Raw genomic sequence first — 21954 nt, 5'->3', positions numbered from 1 at the left:
AAGTGGAATATTTCATGTGAAGTCAATTTGATGTGAATTCAATATTAAGTTGTAAAAATGTTAAAAATAAGTTCAGTTTTTTTGTCTTTTTTTTTTAATGCTTAAATCTCCAGATCAATTTTAGATCTGTCCATCAATATGAAGTTAATTATTTTTTAATTTATATTTTGTATCCTTTTTGTTAAAGAAAACCAAGCTTTTTTATGGCAAAACTCAAAAATATGCAATATTCCCCCCCAAAAAATGTCAAAGTGGAATAATTTATGTGAAGCTATTGCAGACTTAAATAGGTCAGTAATTCATAACATTTATTTTGGTTCATTATTATTTTTTTAAGTAATAACAGTTTTAAAAAATCCCACTAAAATTCTCAGTGATCCAAAAGGGTCACACTCATAAAAGTGTTCAAAATAATTCATACATATTTTTTTTACTTTAAAGGCTTAAATCTTTAGATCAACTTCAGATCTATCCATCAATTACGCGTTTCAATTATTATTTGTTTGTTTGTTAAATGCCCCTGTTTGTCATTGACAACTTTGTCTGTTTATGGCAAACACAAAATATGCAATATTTTCCTCATAAAATACTTTAAAGTCGAACATTTCATGTGAAGTCAACTTGATGTGAAGTCAATATTAAGTTGTAAAAATGTTAAAAATAAGTTCAATTCTTTTTTTTTCTTTTTTCATTGCTTAAATCTCCAGATCAACTTTAGATATATCCGTCAATATGAAGTTAATTATTTAAAAATGTATATTTTGTATCCTTATGTTAAAGAAAAGCCTGTTTTTTTAATGGCAAACCCCAAAAATATACAATATTCCCCCCCAAAAAATGTCAAAGTGGAATAATCTATGTGAAGCTATTGGAGACTTAAATAGGTCAATAATCCATAACAACATTTATTTTGGTTCATTATTATTTTTTAAGTAATAACAGTTTTAAAAAATCCCACTAAAATTCTCAGGGATCCAAAAGGTTACCACTCATAAAAGTGTTCAAAATAATTCATACATATTTTTTTACTTTAAAGGCTTAAATCTCTAGATCAACTTCAGATCTATCCGTCGATTACGCGTTTGAATTATTATTATTTTTTTTTGTTTGTTTGTTAAATGCCCCTGTTTGTCATTGACAACTTTGTCTGTTTATGGCAAACACAAAATATGCAATATTTTTCTCATAAAATATTTCAAAGTGAAATATTTCATGTGAAGTCAATTTGATGTGAAGTCAATATTAAGTTGTAAAAATGTTAAAAATAAGTTCAATTATTTTATTTTTTATTTTTTCATTGCTTAAATCTCCAGATCAACTTTAGATCTATCCGTCAATATGAAGTTAATTATTTAAAAATGTATATTTTGTATCCTTTTTGTTAAAGAAAACCAAGTTTTTTTATGGCAAAACCCAAAAAAAAACAATATCCCCCCCCCAAAAAATGTCAAAGTGGAATAATTTATGTGAAGCTATTGGAGACTTAAATATGTCAATAATCAATAACAACATTTATTTTGGTTCATTATTATTTTTTAAGTAATAATATATTTATTTTTAATTCTCAGGGATCCAAAAGGGTCCCACTTATAAAAGTGTTCAAAATGAGTCATTTATATATATATTTTTTTATTTTTTATTTTTTACTTTTAACGCTTACATCTCTAGATCAACTTCAGATCTATCCGTAGATTACGCATTTTAATAATTATTATTAGTATTTTTTGGTTTGTTTGTTAAATGCCCCTGTTTGTCATTGACAACGTTGTCTGTTTATGGCAAACACAAAATATGCAATATTTTCCACATAAAATATTTCAAAGTGGACTATTTGACGTGAAATAATTGGAGCCTTCAATAGGTCAATAATTCATAACAATATTGATTTTGATTTATTATAATTTTTGAGCAATGACAATTTTAAAGGAAAAAAAACAACCTTGAGCAGCTTTGTGTTGTTTGAGTCAACATTGCAACTATTTCTCTTTATATTTTACCTGTATGCTTTTTTATTCCACTTTCTCCACGTTTTTTTTTTTAATAGTATTTTTTAGAATGTGCAGTTAAAAAAAATTGCTGCAAACTGCAAATGGCCCCCGGGGCCACACTTTGGACACGAAATGAGCCCCACATCTTTTGGATTCTCGGTTTAAAAAGTTTGGCCACTCCTGCTCTATGCCGCCCATCTCTACTCCTCTGTCCTGTTGACCTTTCCATTTCCTGTGTCCTCCCTCTATCTGCAATGCAGCAGATATTCATAGAGAGGAATGAAGAGTGGGAAACCAAGCGTCCCTTGACAGTACCCCCCCTCTCACCTTCTGCGGTGACCACAGGATGTGGCCAAACTGGTCGCATGGTAGTGTTCTAACAAACACAAATTAAAGCAGATTTTCATGGTAAGTTTCTGAAACACCACATGGGGTTTATTTAAGGTTTTTGTCAGGATGTTTATCTGGTCAGTATTACTGTATTACAGAGCAAGGTCATCATTATGGCAAATAAAAGGACAAGGTTGTCCAGATGGATAGCTTTAAAACACCAACCAGCCTCACCAAAAAATGCGTTCTTGCAGTTTGTGTGCCTGGATTGTACGATGAAATGGTTGAAATGGCAGTTATCTCTGCCTTAAAGGGGAACTGCCCTTTTTTGGGGAAATGTTGCCTATTAATCACATTCATCATAAAAGACACGATGACGAATGGATTATTTTTAATGCATTCTAAATATTAAATGTAAATAAAAGTCTGCTTACTGCGGAGCTCCACTGTTCCGCCCATAAAATCCGACAAATAAACATTAAAAAAGCGCTAACAATGCTCAATTTACAATTTGTGACTTGAATATTAACCAAGTATTAGTGATGTTGTTATTATAAGTGCTAACGCAGACAAACTATTTGTAGTGGCAACGTAATCACTTCCGTTTGTGTCTATTATTTCATTATCGAGCGGTCTGCTGCTTCTTTGCTTCCTTGCAAGTTTATTGTAGATCACAAACCATGCACTTTACCTGGACATAAGACGTCTGAGTGGGTAATCCAACAAATTGGGACCCTTTGACAGTCAATTAAGGACCTGGAACTGGCAAAAACGACACAAGGATTATAAGGCATTCTTCACATAAATGGGAATATGTGAACATCCTAGCAGTCGGCATCCTAATGACAGCAGACCTTGTACAGTAAGTGATGTTTTACAAAACCCAAAACCAGTGAAGTTGGCACATTGTGTAAATCGTAAATAAAAACCGAATACAATGATTTGTAAATCCTTTTCAACTTATATTCAATTGAAATGGGCGCCAATTATTTTCAATGTGTTTTTATTTTTGTACTCGTCTTAATCCTTTTGTATGTGTTTTACACTTCTCTCATCTTTTTTCAAAAGCCTAACCAGAGACAAGGGTTGCAAATTAGCCTGTGGCTATAAGTCTTACGTACTTTGACATCGGTTACCTATGGGTAGCATGGGTATTTATTCAACTTATTATTATTATTGTTGTCCTCTGTGTTTTTAAAATTTTGATTTCTATTTACTGTTTTAATTGGTTTTACCCTTTAAAATCGTTTTTAATCATATTTATTTGTTTTTAATTGTGTTTAATATTGTTGTGCAGCACTTTGGAAACATTTTGTTGTTTAAATGTGCTATATAAATAAAGTGGATTGGATTGGATTGGATTATTCTCCAGATTTTGCCGCGCTCTACCTTCCACATTTTTCACCCCATTCAAACCGTCCCAACTTCAAACTGTTCAGCCTATTCAGGAAGTGCGGGCTTTCCCTTGACAAATTCAAAACATTTAATGATTTCCCAGAATTCCAGGTTTTCCGGGACATTTTTCCCATTCAAAATGACTTGGACATTTTTCAAACTTCCTCCATTTCCAAATTTTTCAACCTATTCAAACCATTCCACATTCAACATATTTCACCATTTTGGAAATTCAAACTTCCCTTTTTCCAAGTTCTAAAAAATTCCAGGATTTCCTGGTTTTCCAAAGCCCTATTTCCACCCTTTCTTCTGGCGACTACTCCTCCCACATTTTTAACTCATTTCAACCGTTCCACTGTCAAAACATTCCTCTTAATCAGGACCAAAAACAAAGTTGTTTTTTTAATTAGAACAATTTCCCGGTTTTCCTGCAATTCCAGAAATTCCGTAATACCATTTCTCATTTAAACATGTTACTACTTCCACATTTCTCCACCGATTTAAAAAAAAAATTCAACACCAACCATTTCAACTCATTCAGACCATTGAAGTTTTTTTACCATTTTCAAAAAAATTCCCGCTTTTCCCTAAATTCCCCATGTTTTCAGAAATTCCCATTGAAATGAATGGGACATTCTTCAAACTTCCACACATCCAAAATTCTTCAACACATTCCGCCATTCTGGAAATTCACACTACGCTTTTTCCGAGGTCAAAAAATTCCAGATATTCCCAAAATTCCCTAATACCATTTACTACTTCAAAATGCCTTGCCCGTATTAACCAATTCCAACACCAACCAATTCAGCTCATTCAGGTAATTCATGCTTCTAATCATTTTTTAAAAATCCCGCTTTTCCCAAATTTCCAGGAAGTTCCCATTAAAATGAATGGGATATTTTTCCAAGTTGCACAATTCCCACGTTTTTCAACCTATTCAAACCATTCCAACATTAACACATTTCAATCATCCTGGACATTCAAACTAACACTTTCCCAAGTTCCAAACCAAATTCCCATTTTCCTGAAAATTCAAACTCTTCAACATTCAAACCATTCAAACTATTCTTACATTCATACTACATTCTGTCAGCATTTCAGTTCAACATCAGCATTGGAGCATTCACATGCAATTCCTTCATGAATTGCCTCTTCTAGTTATTATTATTATTCTTCTCCAGATTTTGCCACGCTCTACCTTCCACATTTTTCACCCGATTCAGAACGTTCCAACTTCTAAATGTTCAGCCTATTCTGGAATCATGGGCTTTCCCTTGACAAATTCCAAAAATTCAATGATTTCCCAGAATTCCAGGTTCTCGGGATATTTTCTCATTCAAAATGACTTGGCCATTTTTCAAACTTCCACCATTTCCACATTTTTCAACCTATTGAAATCATTCCACATTTAACACGTTCCACCATTCTGGAAATTCAAACTTCTCTTGTTCCAAGTTTTAAAAAATTCCAGTATTTTCCAGAATTCCTGCTTTTCCAAAGCCCTATTCCCACCTTTTTTTTCTTCTGGCGATTACTCCTTCCACATTTTTCTACGCATTTCAACCGTTCCACCGTCAAAACATTCCTCTTAATCAAGACAAAAAACGAAGTTGTTTTCTGAATTGAAAAGATTCCCGATTTTCCCGAAATTCCAGGAATTCCATAATACCATTTCTCAATTCAACATGTTACTCCTTTAACATTTCTCGACCGATTTGGAAAATTCCAACACCAACCATTTCAACTCATTCAAGTTTGTTTTTTTTCCATTTTCAAAAAAATTCCCGCTTTTCCTGAAATTCCCAAATTTCAATGGGACATTCTTCAAAGTTCCACAACTCCCACATTTTTCATCTGATTCAAACTGTTCCAACTTCAAAATATTCAGCCTGTTTGGGAATTGTGTGCTCTACTTCAACAATTTAAAAAAATGTCCAGGATTTAAGTTCAACTCATTCAGAACATTGAACTTTCTCAAAAATTCCCACTTTTCCCGAAATTCCTAAATTTCCATGACATTTTTCAAAGTTCCACAATTCCCACATTTTTCATTTCATTCAAACCGTTCCAACTCCAAAATATTCATCCTGTTTCAAATGGTGTGCTCTCCTTCAACAATTTTAATAAAAATTCCAGAATTTCCAAGAATTCACAGTTTTCAGGGACAATTTCCCCATTCAAAACGAATTGTCCATTTTTTTAACTTCCACAATTCCCACATTTTTCAACCAATTCAAACCATTCCAACATCAACACATTCCACTCATCCAACTAACACTTTCCCAAGTTCCAAACCAAATTCCATTTTTCCTGGAAATTCAAACTCTTCAACATTCAAACTATTCTTACAAACCCCGTTTCCATATGAGTTGGGAAATTGTGTTACATGTAAATATAAACGGAATACAATAATTTGCAAATCCTTTTCAACCCATATTCAATTGAATGCACTACAAAGACAACATATTTGATGTTCAAACTCATAAACTTTTTTTTTTTGTTGCAAATAATAATAATCTCCTCTCTGAGCTGCCACCTTAACGTGGTAGAGGAGTTTGCGTGTCCCAATGATCCTAGGAGCTATGTTGTCCGGGGGCTTCTATTCCCCCTGGTAGGGTCTCCCAAGGCAAACTGGTCCTAGGTGAGGGATCAGACAAAGAGCAGCTCGAAGACCTCTATGAAGAACACGAACAAGGAACCCAGATTTCCCTCGCCCGGACGGGGTCACCGGGGCCCTCCTCTGGAGCCAGGCCCGGGGTGTGGCACGATGGCGAGCGCCTGGTGGCCGGGCCTGTCCCCATGGGGCCCGGCCGGGCACAGCCCGAAGAGGCAACGTGGGTCCCCCCTCCAATGGGCTCACCACCCATAGCAGGGGTCATAGAGGTCGGGTGCGATGTGAGCTGGGCGGAAGCCGAAGGCAGGGCACTTGGCGGTCCGATCCTCGGCTACAGAAGCTAGCTCTTGGGACGTGGAACGTCACCTCGCTGGGGGGGAAGGAGCCTGAGCTAGTGCGTGAGGTGGAGAAGTTCCGGCTAGATATAGTCGGACTCACTTCGACGCACAGCAAGGGCTCTGGAACCAGTTCTTTTGACAGGGGCTGGACTCTCTTCCACTCTGGCGTTGCCAGCAATGAGAGGCGACGGGCTGGGGTGGCAATTCTTGTTTCCCCTCGGCTCAAAGCCTGCACGTTGGAGTTCAACCCGGTGGACGAGAGGGTAGCCTCCCTCCGCCTTCGGGTGGGGGGACGGGTCCTGACTGTTGTTTGCGCTTACGCGCCCAACGGCAGTTCAGATTACCCACCCTTTTTGGATTCACTCGAGGGAGTACTGGAGAGTGCTCCCCCGGGTGATTCCCTCGTTCTACTGGGGGACTTCAACGCTCATGTTGGCAACGACAGTGAAACCTGGAGAGGCGTGATTGGGAAGAATGGCCGCCCGGATCTGAACCCGAGTGGTGTTTTGTTATTGGACTTTTGTGCTCGTCACGGATTGTCAATAACAAACACCATGTTCAAACATAAGGGTGTCCATATGTGCACTTGGCACCAGGACACCCTAGGCCGCAGTTCCATGATCGACTTTGTAGTTGTGTCATCGGATTTGCGGCCTCATGTTTTGGACACTCGGGTGAAGAGAGGGGCGGAGCTTTCTACCGATCACCACCTGGTGGTGAGTTGGCTGCGATGGTGGGGGAGGATGCCGGACAGACCTGGCAGGCCCAAACGCATTGTGAGGGTTTGCTGGGAACGTCTAGCAGAGTCTCCTGTCAGAGAGAGTTTCAATTCCCACCTCCGGAAGAACTTTGAACATGTCACGAGGGAGGCGCTGGACATTGAGTCCGAGTGGACGATGTTCCGTACCTCTGTTGTCGGGGCGGCCGATTGGAGCTGTGGCCGCAGGGTAGTTGGTGCCTGTCGTGGCGGTAATCCTAGAACCCGTTGGTGGACACCGGCGGTGAGGGATGCCGTCAAGCTGAAGAAGGAGTCCTATCGGGTTCTTTTGGCTCATGGGACTCCTGACGCAGCAGACAGGTACCGACAGGCCAAGCGGTGTGCGGCTTCAGCGGTCGCGGAGGCAAAAACTCGGACATGGGAGGAGTTCGGTGAGGCCATGGAAAAAGACTTCCGGACGGCTTCGAAGCAATTCTGGACCACCATCCGCCGCCTCAGGAAGGGGAAGCAGTGCAGTGTCAACACCGTGTATGGTGGGGATGGTGCTCTGTTGACCTCGACTGCGGATGTTGTGGATCGGTGGAGAGAATACTTCGAAGACCTCCTCAATCCTACCAGCACGTCTTCCTATGAGGAAGCAGGGCCTGGGGAATCTGTGGTGGGCTCTCCTATTTCTGGGGCTGAGGTTGCCGAGGTAGTTAAAAAGCTCCTCGGTGGCAAGGCCCCGGGGGTGGATGAGATCCGCCCGGAGTTCCTTAAGGCTCTGGATGTTGTGGGGCTGTCTTGGTTGACAAGACTCTGCAACATCGCGTGGACATCGGGGGCGGTACCTCTGGATTGGCAGACCGGGGTGGTGGTTCCTCTCTTTAAGAAGGGGAACCGGAGGGTGTGTTCCAACTATCGTGGGATCACACTCCTCAGCCTTCCCGGTAAGGTCTATTCAGGTGTACTGGAGAGGAGGCTACGCCGGATAGTCGAACCTCGGATTCAGGAGGAACAGTGTGGTTTTCGTCCTGGTCGTGGAACTGTGGACCAGCTCTATACTCTCGGCAGGGTCCTTGAGGGTGCATGGGAGTTTGCCCAACCAGTCTACATGTGCTTTGTGGACTTGGAGAAGGCATTCGACCGTGTACCCCGGGAAGTCCTGTGGGGAGTGCTCAGAGAGTATGGGGTAACGGACTGTCTTATTGTGGCGGTTCGCTCCCTGTATAATCGGTGTCAGAGCTTGGTCCGCATTGCCGGCAGTAAGTCGGACACGTTTCCAGTGAGGGTTGGACTCCGCCAGGGCTGCCCTTTGTCACCGATTCTGTTCATAACCTTTATGGACAGAATTTCTAGGCGCAGTCAGGGCGTTGAGGGTATCTGGTTTGGTGGCTGCAGGATTAGGTCTCTGCTTTTTGCAGATGATGTGGTCCTGATGGCTTCATCTGGCCAAGATCTTCAGCTCTCACTGGATCGGTTCGCAGCCGAGTGTGAAGCGACTGGGATGAGAATCAGCACCTCCAAATCTGAGTCCATGGTTCTCGCCCGGAAAAGGGTGGAGTGCCATCTCCGGGTTGGGGAGGAGATCTTGCCCCAAGTGGAGGAGTTCAAGTACCTCGGAGTCTTGTTCACGAGTGAGGGAAGAGTGGATCGTGAGATCGACAGGCGGATCGGTGCGGCGTCTTCAGTAATGCGGACGCTGTATCGATCCGTTGTGGTGAAGAAGGAGCTGAGCCAGAAGGCAAAGCTCTCGATTTACCGGTCGATCTACGTTCCCATCCTCACCTATGGTCATGAGCTTTGGGTCATGACCGAAAGGACAAGATCACGGGTACAAGCGGCCGAAATTAGTTTCCTCCGCCGGGTGGCGGGGCTCTCCCTTAGAGATAGGGTGAGAAGCTCTGCCATCCGGGGGGAGCTCAAAGTAAAGCCGCTGCTCCTCCATATCGAGAGGAGCCAGATGAGGTGGTTCGGGCATCTGGTCAGGATGCCACCCGAACGCCTCCCTCGGGAGGTGTTTCGGGCACGTCCGACCGGTAGGAGGCCACGGGGAAGACCCAGGACACGTTGGGAAGACTATGTCTCCCGGCTGGCCTGGGAACGCCTCGGGATCCACCGGGAGGAGCTGGACGAAGTGGCTGGGGAGAGGGAAGTCTGGGCTTCCCTGCTTAGGCTGCTGCCCCCGCGACCCGACCTCGGATAAGCGGAAGAAGATGGATGGATGGATGGATGGCAAATAATAATTAACTTAGAATCTCATGGCTGCAGCACGTGCCAAAGTAGTTGGGAAAGAGCATGTTCACCACTGTGTTACATGGCCTTTCCTTTTAACAACACTCAATAAACGTTTGGGAACTGAGGAGACACATTTTTGAAGCTTCTCAGGTGGAATTCTTTCCCATTCTTGCTTGATGTACAGCTTAAGTTGTTCAACAGTTTCCGTTGTGGTATTTTAGGCTTCATAATGCGCCACACATTTTCAATGGGAGACAGGTCTGGACTACAGGCAAGCCAGTCTAGTACCCGCACTCTTTTACTATGAAGCCATGTTGATGTAACACGTGGCTTGGCATTGTCTTGCTGAAATAAGCAGGGGCGTCCATGGTAACGTTGCTTGGATGCCAACATATGTTGCTCCAAAACCTGTATGTACCTTTCAGCATTAATGGCACCTTCACAGATGTGTACCGTAAGTTACCCATGTCTTGGGCACTAATACACCCCCATACCATCACAGATGCTGGCTTTTCAATTTTGCGCCTATAACAATCCGGATGGTTCTTTTCCTCTTTGGTCCGGAGGACATGACGTCCACAGTTTCCAAAAACAATTTGAAATGTGGACTCGTCAGACCACAGAACACTTTTCCACTTTGTATCAGTCCATCTTAGATGAGCTCAGGCCCAGCGAAGCCGACGGCGTTTCTGGGTGTTGTTGATAAACGGTTTTTGCCTTGCATAGGAGAGTTTTAACTTGTACTTACAGATGTAGCGACCAACTGTAGTTACTAAAAGTGAGTTTCTGAAGTGTTCCTGAGCCCATGTGGTGATATCCTTTACACACTGATGTCGCTTGTTGATGCAGTACAGCCTGAGGGATCGAAGGTCACGGGCTTAGCTGCTTACGTGCAGTGATTTCTCCAGATTCTCTGAACCCTTTGATGATATTACGGACCGTAGATGGTGAAATCCCTAAATTCCTTGCAATAGCTGCTTGAGAAAGGTTTTTCTTAAACTGTTCAACAATTTGCTCACGCATTTGTTGACAAAGTGGTGACCCTCGCCCCATCCTTGTTTGTGAATGACTGAGCATTTCACGGAATCTACTTTTATACCCAATCATGGCACTCACCTGTTCCCAATTTGCCTGTTCACCTGTGGGATGTTCCAAATAAGTGTTTGATGAGCATTCCTCAACTTTATCAGTATTTATTGCCACTTTTCCCAACTTCTTTGTCACGTGTTGCTGGCATCAAATTCTAAAGTTAATGATTATTTGCAAAACAAAAAATGTTTATCAGTTTGAATATCAAATATGTTGTCTTTGTAGCATATTCAACTGAATATGGGTTGAAAATGATTTGCAAATCATTGAATTCCGTTTATATTTACATCTAACACAATTTCCCAACTCATATGGAAACAGGGTTTGTACATGCATACTACATTCTGTCAGCATTTCAGTTTGACTTCAGCATTGGAGCATTCACACGCAATTCCTTCAGGAATTGCCTCATCTAGTTATAAATGCACTGCATGTTAAGTCCGGAATGAGGTCTTCGAACCGTGACCTCATCACACAGCATGTACATGTACTCAAGGCAGGAAAATCTTGTGGAACATTTGTCCTGATTTTGTCATTGAATGTCAGATTTATAGCTCCACCCAGGACCAATCTGTCTTGTGAGACCCTACCAGAGACAAAGCTCCTCACTGCGTTATTGTGCTAGTTTACTGTTTTACTTTATGATCCGTCACATGCAAAGGATGCATTCTGTCATTGTAAACACAAACACAGGTTACCTCTGTCCTCGCATGTAAACAGATGCACCAGGAGCCACATTTGGCCAGGTTCCCCGTTGCCGTCTCCACCTGACAAAAGAGCGATACGTTTACAACCTGCAAGCGCCCCGAGGAAGGGGAACACGTTTCACATCTCACTTGTGTGTCATGTTTGGTTGACTTCATGAGCCAGCCTGTCACAATAATGTGTCTCCTCAACACTCACAGAAATATTGCGCTTAGAAAGCTGTGGTTGCTTTCAGCTAAGAAGGAGTCTCTTTGTCACCTGGGCCGATATTCGGTAAGTCAATTAATGGACGATAAATGGAAATTACCGTATTTTTCGGACTATAAGGCGCACTTAAAATCTTTTCATTTTCTCAAAAATCGACAGTGCGCCTAATGTACGGAATAATTCTGGTTGTGCTTACCGACCTCGAGGCAATTTTATTTTTTACATGGTGTAATGATAAGTGTGACCAGTAGATGGTAGTCACTAGAGATGTCCGATAATGACTTTTTTGCCGATATCCGATATTCCGATATTGTCCAACTCTTAATTACGGATACCGATATCAAATATGTTGTCTTTGTAGCATATTCAACTGAATATGGGTTGAAAATGATTTGCAAATCATTGTATTCTGTTTATATTTACATCTAACACAATTTCCCAACTCATATGGAAACGGGGTTTGTACTTGTGCAATGACAATAAAGACCTACCTACCTACCTATGCTGCTCCGTTATTGATTGAAGTAAAGTCTGAATGTCATTAAAACAGTTAGCTCTATCTTTTGACACTTCTTCCACTCCCGTCCTTGCACGCTACGCCGCTACAACAAAGATGACGGGGAGAAGACGCTGTCGAAAGGTGAGCCACGTAAATAAGACCGCCCACAAAACGGCGCATCCGGAAGCGACTGTCAGAAAGCGGCTTGAAGATGGTCTGTAAAACATCATCTATGCAACATTTTGACCAAATAACCACCATCACATGTTATGTAGACCACAAGGAAGTCTTTTACATTTAGAAAAAAATCATAATACCGTATTTCCTTGAATTGCCGCCGGGTATATAGTATGCGCCTGCCTAGAATTACCGCCGGGTCAAACACGTTTCGCAAAATAATTAGCGCATGCTTAGCATTACCGCCGGGTCAGAATTACCGCTGGGTCAAACTCGTTTCGCAAAATATTATTTTTATTAGCGCATGTCTAGAATTACCGCCGGGTCAAACTCATTTTGCAAAATAATTAGCATATGACTAGAATTTCCGCCAGGTCAAAGTCGTCACGTCACGAGTGACACTTCAAAATGGAGGAGGCTGATTTCAATAATTTAAAATCGCATAAATGGAAGAAGATAAAGAGCTATTCAGTAGGATTTAAGGTCCAAGCTATTGAATATGCTAAAAAGAACAGTAAGCAGCTATGTTTTATTAATATACCGTAGCTGCGTGTGTCAAATATGAGTCATTAAATGACTCCCGCCTCCTGGTGGTAGAGGGCGCTAGTGATCCTTCTTGCGACTACTCGGCTGCAGAAGAAGTGACAACAAGCAGCAACAGTTAGCAGCAATCGTTTATTTATTCCTCTCGCTTGCACTTTTAACATGGAGGATTACATATCTAAAATAAAACAGTTTTCTAAACTGGACTTTCAATCGAAGCAGGAGGTAATAATTAAAGGAAGATCTCCATCGAGACAGAGAGACTTTTAAAACTGAAGAACGATAAGGAAGACTTCTATAAACAAGTTATCGATGCTTTTGTTCAGAAGGAGCTGCGCATGGACTTCATTTATAAGTAAAGGTAAGACCATAATAACGTGTTTTTTTATTAAATGTGCTTTTCATGATGGTATCCGTACATCACACTCACATTTATAAGCGCAGGCCTAAATTTACCGCATGCCTTTGGTAAGCACCGGAGTGAGAAGAGGTTTTAAATTACCGCCCCGGCGCTAATTCAAGTAAATACGGTAATATGACTCCTTTAATGCACCCTATAACTCGGTGCGCCGTATATCCATCCATCCATCTTCCATCCATCCATCTTCTTCCGCTTATCCGAGGTCGGGTCGCGGGGGCAGCAGCCTAAGCAGGGAAGCCCAGACTTCCCTCTCCCCGGCCACTTCGTCCAGCTCTTCCTGTGGGACCCCGAGGCGTTCCCAGGCCAGCCGGGAGACATAGTCTTCCCAACGTGTCCTGGGTCTTTTCCCCGCGGCTTCCTACCGGTCGGACGTGACCTAAACACCTCCCTAAGGAGGCGTTCGGGTGGCATACTGACCAGATGCCCGAACCATCTCATCTGGCTCCTCTCGATGTGGAGGAGCAGCGGCTTTACTTTGAGCTCCTCCCGGATGGCAGAGCTTCTCACCCTATCTCTAAGGGAGAGCCCCGCCACCCGGCGGAGGGAACTCATTTTGGCCGTTTGTACCCGTGATCTTGTCCTTTCGGTCATAACCCAAAGCTCATGACCATAGGTGATGATGGGAACGTAGATCGACCGGTAAATTGAGAGCTTTGCCTTCCGGCTCAGCTCCTTCTTCACAACAACAGATCGATACAGCGTCCGCATTACTGAAGACGCCGCACCGATCCGCCTGTCGATCTCACGATCCACTCTTCCCTCACTCGTGAACAAGACTCCGAGGTACTTGAACTCCTCCACTTGGGGCAAGATCTCCTCCCCAACCCGGAGATGGCACTCCACCCTTTTCCGGGCGAGAACCATGGACTCGGACTTGGAGGTGCTGATTCTCATCCCAGTTGCTTCACACTCCCTTTTCTATAGTGACTCAAAGCGCTTTACATAGTGAAACCCAATATCTAAGTTACATTTAAACCAGTGTGGGTGGCACTGGGAGCAGGTGGGTAAAGTGTCTTGCCCAAGGACACAACGGCAGTGACGAGGATGGCGGAAGCGGGAATCGAACCTGCAACCCTCAAGTTGCTGGCACGGCCGATCTACCAACCGAGCTATGCCGCCCCAATGCGCCTTATAATCTATGTGGCCTGGAAAATACGCTACATGCATTATTATTATGCATAATCATTACATCATTTGGTCACAAAAAAAGAATGGCGGTCATCTAGTTTATCGGCAATAACTTGTAGGTCATGAAGTGATCAAACAAAATTAGTATATTAATTATACTATATATATTATATATTATTAATTAGATATTCACAAATCTATTGGCTACACAATAGTAGCAAAATGGATGGAAGTCCTGTTCACAAACTCCATACGAGATAATCCCGCTGTTTATATGCAGTGTGATGCATTCACAGACCTCATTGGCATACAAGACACGTGTATACAGTACGTGCTCTAAACAGCACATTTATAAGCAATACTCTTCCATCCACGCCCTTTTTTTTTTCCTCCCAACGTCCCAGCCACCGTCTCCATTCCTCTTCACAATCTCAATCTCCCACCCTCCATTTCCTGCTCGCCAACTCTGCTATTACGCCGTGACACACCGCAGTGTGCTGCGAGTGATGGTCTCGTACAAGGGGCATCGGAGGGGTAAGTGAGGATGTTGTAAACTGCACCAGCAAAAAAGATGAAGTGATAAAAGAAAGGTAAAAAAAAACCAACAAACATTGAATCTATCTGTGGCAGCATAGAAGAAAGTTATGTATTTATTTCACTTTTGCATCTCATTGCTCATAACTGTGGTGTGTTCAAGGACCCTCGACTAAAGGTAGAAACAAAGGCGCCACTAGGTATTAAAGACAGGGAGACTTAGGAGATGCAATAATGACAATATAATCATAATGATGTATTATAATGATTACTGATGATAATTGATGGGTATCATTACACAAATGTACAGTACAGGCCAAAGGTTTGGACACACCTGCTCCTCATTCAATGTGTTTTCTTTATTTTCATGACTATTTACATTGTAGATTGACACTGAATGCATCACAACTACGAATGAACACATGTGGAGTTATGTACTTGACAAAAAAAAAAGGTGAAATAACAGAAAACACGTGTTATATTCTAGTTTCTTCAAAATAGCCACCCTTTGCTCTGATTACAGCTTTGCTCACTCTTGGCATTCTCTCGATGAGCTAACTCCTTCAAGATTGTTGGGAAACCGCTTCAGGTGACTACCTCCTGAAGCTCATCGAGAGAATGCCAAGAGTGTGCGAAAAAGTAATCAGAGCAAAGGGTGGCTATTTTGAAGAAACTAGAATATAAAGTTCAAGTACCAATGATTGTCACACACACACACTAGGTGTGGTGAACTTATCCTCTGCATTTGACCCATCACCCTTGATCACCCCCTGAAAGGTGAGGGGAGCAGTGAGCAGCAGCGTTGGCTGCGCCTGGGAATCATTTTGGTGATTTGACACCCAATTCCAACCCGTGGCTAGGTTGGCCGAGCCAGCAACTGGAGGGTTCCAGGTTCGATTCCCGCTTCCGCCATCCCAGTCACTGCCGTTGTGTCCTTGGGCAAGAAACTGTAGGGGGCGTGGCTTCCAGCTCCGGCTGAAAATCGGGAGATTTTCGGGAGAATATTTGTCCCGGGAGGTTTTCGGGAGAGGCGCTGAATTTCGGGAGTCTCCCGGAAAATTCTGGAGGGTTGGCAAGTATGGGGAAGAGTGCGATCAGACAATGCAAACTGACAAATTTAGCAGCGTTTGGTGTTTCAATGAGTTTGCACAGGAAATAAAAATAGCAACAGCATCACTCTTTGGGCTACAGTTCTGTCCCATTAGTTGCTGATCAAACGCACGCACGCACGCACGCACGCACACACACACACACACACACACACACACACACACACACACACACACACACACACACACACACACACACACACACACACACACACACACACACACACACACACACACACACACACACACACACACACACACACACACACACACACACACACACACACACACACACACACACACACACACACACACACACACACACACAGGCTACTGTTGTTCCCCGCGTTTGGCCTTCACGGTGCACGTATCCGTTCAACTCTAAATTCTACAGCTGGAGGACAAATAGAGGCTTTGCGGCAAAATTTATAGGATTGTGTGACTACAAATCTTCCTTGGAGCACAAGCAGCAAATAGAAAAAAGTCAGCAATATAACACCAGCTAGAGGTGGTTTTATAGCTCCTAAATCATGCCTCAGAGTTACGGCCTTCCCGTGTTTGAACGTAAAACTCTTCTTATCTCCGTACTGCTGTATTTGTACGTTAAAATGTGTTCTTGATTTTTCTGCATGATTTTTGGCAATCTGGCAAAACCCGAATTGATTAGTTTCTTGTATAATTGAAAGGATAACTTGAACACCCCAAAATGGGACCGAAAGTTTTTTTGGGGAAATACCAAAGACTATAAAAATGGGAGCCATTACCTCCCTGCTTGGCACTCAGCATCAAGGGTTGGAATTGGGGGTTAAATCACCAAAAATGATTCCCGGGCGCAGCCACCGCTGCTGCCCACTGCTCCCCTCACCTCCCATGGGGTGATCAAGAGTGATGGGTCAAATGCAGTGAATAATTTCACCACACCTAGTGTGTGTGTGACAATCATTGGTACTTTAACTTTAAAATGATTATATTAGTGCATACTTGCCAACCCTCCCGGATTTTCCGGGAGACTCCCGAAATTCAGCGCCTCTCCCGAAAACCTCCCGGGACAAATTTTCTCCCGAAAATCTCCCGAAATTCAGGCGGAGCTGGAAGTCACGCCCCCTCCAGCTCCATGCGGAACTGAGTGACGTCAGGTGCGCAACACCACGTAAATCGTTGGCCAACCAAAAAGTAACCCCAGTACGCTATAGCCAACATTCACCAGGAGATGGCAACAGACAAACATAGATCACTCTATTACATTCCTCCCCTTTTAGAAATGTATAGAAGTTACTCAAAATAAATAAACAACCCAACCAAAAAATGCAGCAGCTCAATTAAAAAACTGTACTTAAGCCACATTCTTTTCTTTTTTTTTTAGTACTGAACTCTTAACCCTCATTTGTAAAAAAAAAAAATAACATGCTTATTATACAAACAGTATTTGTACACCTTTAACACAGATTTTTATACTGTCTTCAGAGATTCCGTTTTTTTGGTGGTACTCGAAACCTTTCTGGGTACCTGTGAAAGGGTGTTCAGCATGGTTAGAAAAATAGTGACAGAGAATAGAACAAGGATGGACAATTCAACCCTTAACTCAACAATGAGTAGATGAGTGTTATGTGTGTGTATATGTGTAAATAAATGAACACTGAAATTCAAGTATTTATTTTATTTATATATATATATATGCGACTTGTCCAGGGTGTACTCCGCCTTCCGCCCGATTGTAGCTGAGATAGGCTCCAGCGCCCCCCGCAACCCCAAAGGGAATAAGCGGTAGAAAATGGATGGATGGATATATATATATATATATATATATATATATATATATATATATATATATATAATAAAATATATATATATATATATATATATATATATATATAGCTAGAATTCACTGAAAGTCAAGTATTTCTTATATATATATATATATATATATATATATATATATATATATATATACACATATATATGAAATACTTGACTCGGTGAATTCTAGCTGTAAATATACTCCTCCCCTCTTAGCCCCGCCCCCAACCACGCCCCCCCCCCCACCCCCCACCCACCCACCCACCCACCCACCCCGAAATCGGAGGTCTCAAGGTTGGCAAGTATGTATTAGTGTCATTTGGAGAATTTGCTAAAAATTTACCGGGAAAAGCGGCAATAGCTGACAATTTTGAGAAACCTGCTCTTTTTTATCGTTCTAAAAGCAGGGGTGTCGAACTTGCTTTCATTGAGGGCCACATTGCAGTCATTGGCCGCCCTCAGAGGGCCGCTTGTAACAGTGAATGTGAGAATATAAAAGTATAATCACCTCATATTATTGTGTGAATGCTCCAAAGCATATGGTTTTTATTCTTCTACTTTTTCTCCAGATTTTGGCGCTTTCTACCTTCCACATTTTCCATCCGATTCAAACCGTTCCAACTTCAAACTGTTCAGCCTATTCCGGAATCTACAAATTCCCAGATTTCCTAGAATTCCAGGTTTTCCGGGACAATTTTCCCCATTCAAAATGAATTGGCCATTTTTCAAACTTCCACCATTTCCACATTTTTCAACCGATTCAAACCATTGCACCTTCAACCATCCTGGAAATTCAAACGATCATTTTTCCAATTTTCCCGAAATTCCCCAATTTCCATGAAATTCCCAAATTTCCATGAAATTCCCATTGAAATGAATGGGGCATTTTTCATAGTTCCACAATTCCCACATTTTTCATTCCATTCAAATCGTTCCACCTTCAACACATTCCACCATCCTGGAAATTCAAACGGTAATTGTTCCAAGTTCAAAATGGTGTGCTCTCCTTCAACAATTTTTTAAAAATTCCTAGATTACCAAGAATTCTCAGCTTTCAGGGACATTTTTCCCATTCAAAATGAATTAGCCATTTTTTAAATTCCACAATTCCCACATTTTTCAACAGATTTAAACCATTCCACCTTCAACACATTCCACCATAATGGAAATTGAAACGATAATTTTTCCAAGTTAAAAAAAAATTCCAGGAATTCCCAGAATTCACTTTGTTTCAAACCCTTTTTTGACTCTTTTTTTCTGGCGAAAACTCCTTCCACATTTTTCAACCCACTTCAACCGTTCCACCAATAAAACATTCCTCTTAATCAGGATAAAAAAACAAAGTTGTTTGTTGAACTGGAAAAATTCCCGGTTTTCCCGAAATTCCTTAATAACATTTCTCAATTAAAAATGTTACTACTTCAACATTTTTCGATCGATTTGAAAAATTCTAACAACAACCATTTCAACTCATTCAGAACATTCAACTACTTTAACATTTTCTAAAAAATTCTCACTTTTCCCGAAATCCCCAAATTTCCATGAAATTCCCATTGAAATGAATGGGACATTTTTCAGAGTTCCACAATTCCCACATTTTTCATCCCATTCAAATCGTTCCACCTTCAACCCATTCCACCAGCCTGGAAATTCAAACGATAATTTTTCCAAGTTCAAAATGGTGTGCTCTCCTTCAACAATTTTTAAAAATTCCTGGATTACCAAGAATTCCCAGCTTTCAGGGACTTTTTTCCCATTCAAAATGAATTAGCCATTTTTTAAATTCCACAATTCCCACATTTTTCAACAGATTCAAACCATTCCACCTTCAACACATTCCACCATAATGGAAATTCAAACGATAATTTTTCCAAGTTAAAAAAAAATTCCAGGAATTCCCAGAATTCACTTTGTTTCAAACCCTTTTTTGACTTTTTTTTCTGGCGAAAACTCCTTCCACATTTTTCAGCCCACTTCAACCGTTCCACCATTAAAACATTCCTCTTAATCAGGATAAAAAAACAAAGTTGTTTGTTGAACTGGAAAAATTCCCGGTTTTCCCGAAATTCCTTAATACCATTTCTCAATTAAAAATGTTACTCCTTCAACATTTTTCGATCGATTTGAAAAATTCTAACACCAACCATTGCAACTTATTCAGAACATTCAACTCTTTTAACATTTTCCAAAAAATTCCCACTTTTCCCGAAATCCCCAAATTTCCATGAAATTCCCATTGAAATGAATGGGGCATTTTTCAGAGTTCCACAATTCCCACATTTTTCATCCCATTCAAATCGTTCCACCTTCAACACATTCCACCATCCTGGAAATTCAAACGATAATTTTTCCAAGTTCAAAATGGTGTGCTCTCCTTCAACAATTTAAAAAAATTCCTGGATTACCAAGAATTCCCAGCTTTCAGGGACATTTTTCCCATTCAAAATGAATTGGCCATTTTTTAAACTTCCACAATTCCCACATTTTTCAATAGATTTAAACCATTCCACCTTCAACACATTCCACCATAATGGAAATTCAAACGATCATTTTTCCAAGTTATAAAAAATTCCAGGAATTCTCGGAATTCCCTTTGTTTCAAACCCTTTTTTGACTCTTTTTTTCTGGCGAAAACTCCTTCCACATTTTTCAGCCCACTTCAACCGTTCCACCATTAAAACATTCCTCTTAACCAGGATAAAAAAACAAAGTTGTTTGTTGAACTGGAAAAATTCCCGGTTTTCTCAAAATTCCTTAATACCATTTCTCAATTAAAAATGTTACTACTTCAACATTTTTCGATCGATTTGAAAAATTCCAGCACCAACCATTTCAACTTATTCAGAACATTCAACTCTTAACATTTTCCAAAAAAATCCCACTTTTCCCGAAATCCCCAAATTTCCATGAAATTCCCATTGAAATGAATGGGGCATTTTTCAGAGTTCCACAATTCCCACATTTTTCATCCCATTCAAATCGTTCCACCTTCAACACATTCCACCATCCTGGAAATTCAAACGATAATTTTTCCAAGTTCAAAATGGTGTGCTCTCCTTCAACAATTTAAAAAAATTCCTGGATTACCAAGAATTCCCAGCTTTCAGGGACATTTTTCCCATTCAAAATGAATTGGCCATTTTTTAAACTTCCACAATTCCCACATTTTTCAACAGATTTAAACCATTCCACCTTCAACACATTCCACCATAATGGAAATTCAAACGATCATTTTTCCAAGTTATAACAAATTCCAGGAATTCCCGGAATTCCCTTTGTTTCAAACCCTTTTTTGACTTTTTTTTCTGGCGAAAACTCCTTCCACATTTTTCAGCCCACTTCAACCGTTCCACCATTAAAACATTCCTCTTAATCAGGATAAAAAAACAAAGTTGTTTGTTGAACTGGAAAAATTCCCGGTTTTCTCGAAATTCCTTAATACCATTTCTCAATTAAAAATGTTACTACTTCAACATTTTTCGATCGATTTGAAAAATTCTAACACCAACCATTGCAACTTATTCAGAACATTCAACTCTTAACATTTTCCAAAAAATTCCCACTTTTCCCGAAATCCCCAAATTTCCATGAAATTCCCATTGAAATGAATGGGGCATTTTTCAGAGTTCCACAATTCCCACATTTTTCATCCCATTCAAATCGTTCCACCTTCAACACATTCCACCATCCTGGAAATTCAAACGATAATTTTTCCAAGTTCAAAATGGTGTGCTCTCCTTCAACAATTTAAAAAAATTCCTGGATTACCAAGAATTCCCAGCTTTCAGGGACATTTTTCCCATTCAAAATGAATTGGCCATTTTTTAAACTTCCACAATTCCCACATTTTTCAATAGATTTAAACCATTCCACCTTCAACACATTCCACCATAATGGAAATTCAAAAGATCATTTTTCCAAGTTATAAAAAATTCCAGGAATTCCCGGAATTCCCTTTGTTTCAAACCCTTTTTTGACTCTTTTTCTGGCGAAAACTCCTTCCACATTTTTCAGCCCACTTCAACCGTTCCACCATTAAAACATTCCTCTTAATCAGGATAAAAAAACAAAGTTGTTTGTTGAACTGGAAAAATTCCCGGTTTCCCCGAAATTCCTTAATACTATTTCTCAATTAAAAATGTTAC

The 21954-nt window shown here is 41.0% G+C and overlaps 1 protein-coding gene across 1 annotated transcript in view; it reads right to left on the bottom strand.

Moving 5' to 3' along the window:
* Positions 1-21954, bottom strand: part of klhl5 (kelch-like family member 5) — a 157280-nt gene that overhangs the window by 101240 nt on the left and 34086 nt on the right. Inside the window, exon 3 of the mRNA XM_061977040.1 lies at positions 11388-11456. Within this exon, the coding sequence (XP_061833024.1) occupies positions 11388-11456 (69 nt within the window). The remainder of the gene's footprint in view (positions 1-11387; positions 11457-21954) is intronic.

Source organism: Nerophis lumbriciformis, linkage group LG16, assembly GCF_033978685.3.
Source record: "Nerophis lumbriciformis linkage group LG16, RoL_Nlum_v2.1, whole genome shotgun sequence".
NCBI lineage: Eukaryota > Metazoa > Chordata > Actinopteri > Syngnathiformes > Syngnathidae > Nerophis > Nerophis lumbriciformis.
This window is presented reverse-complemented; position numbering and strand designations above follow the sequence as displayed.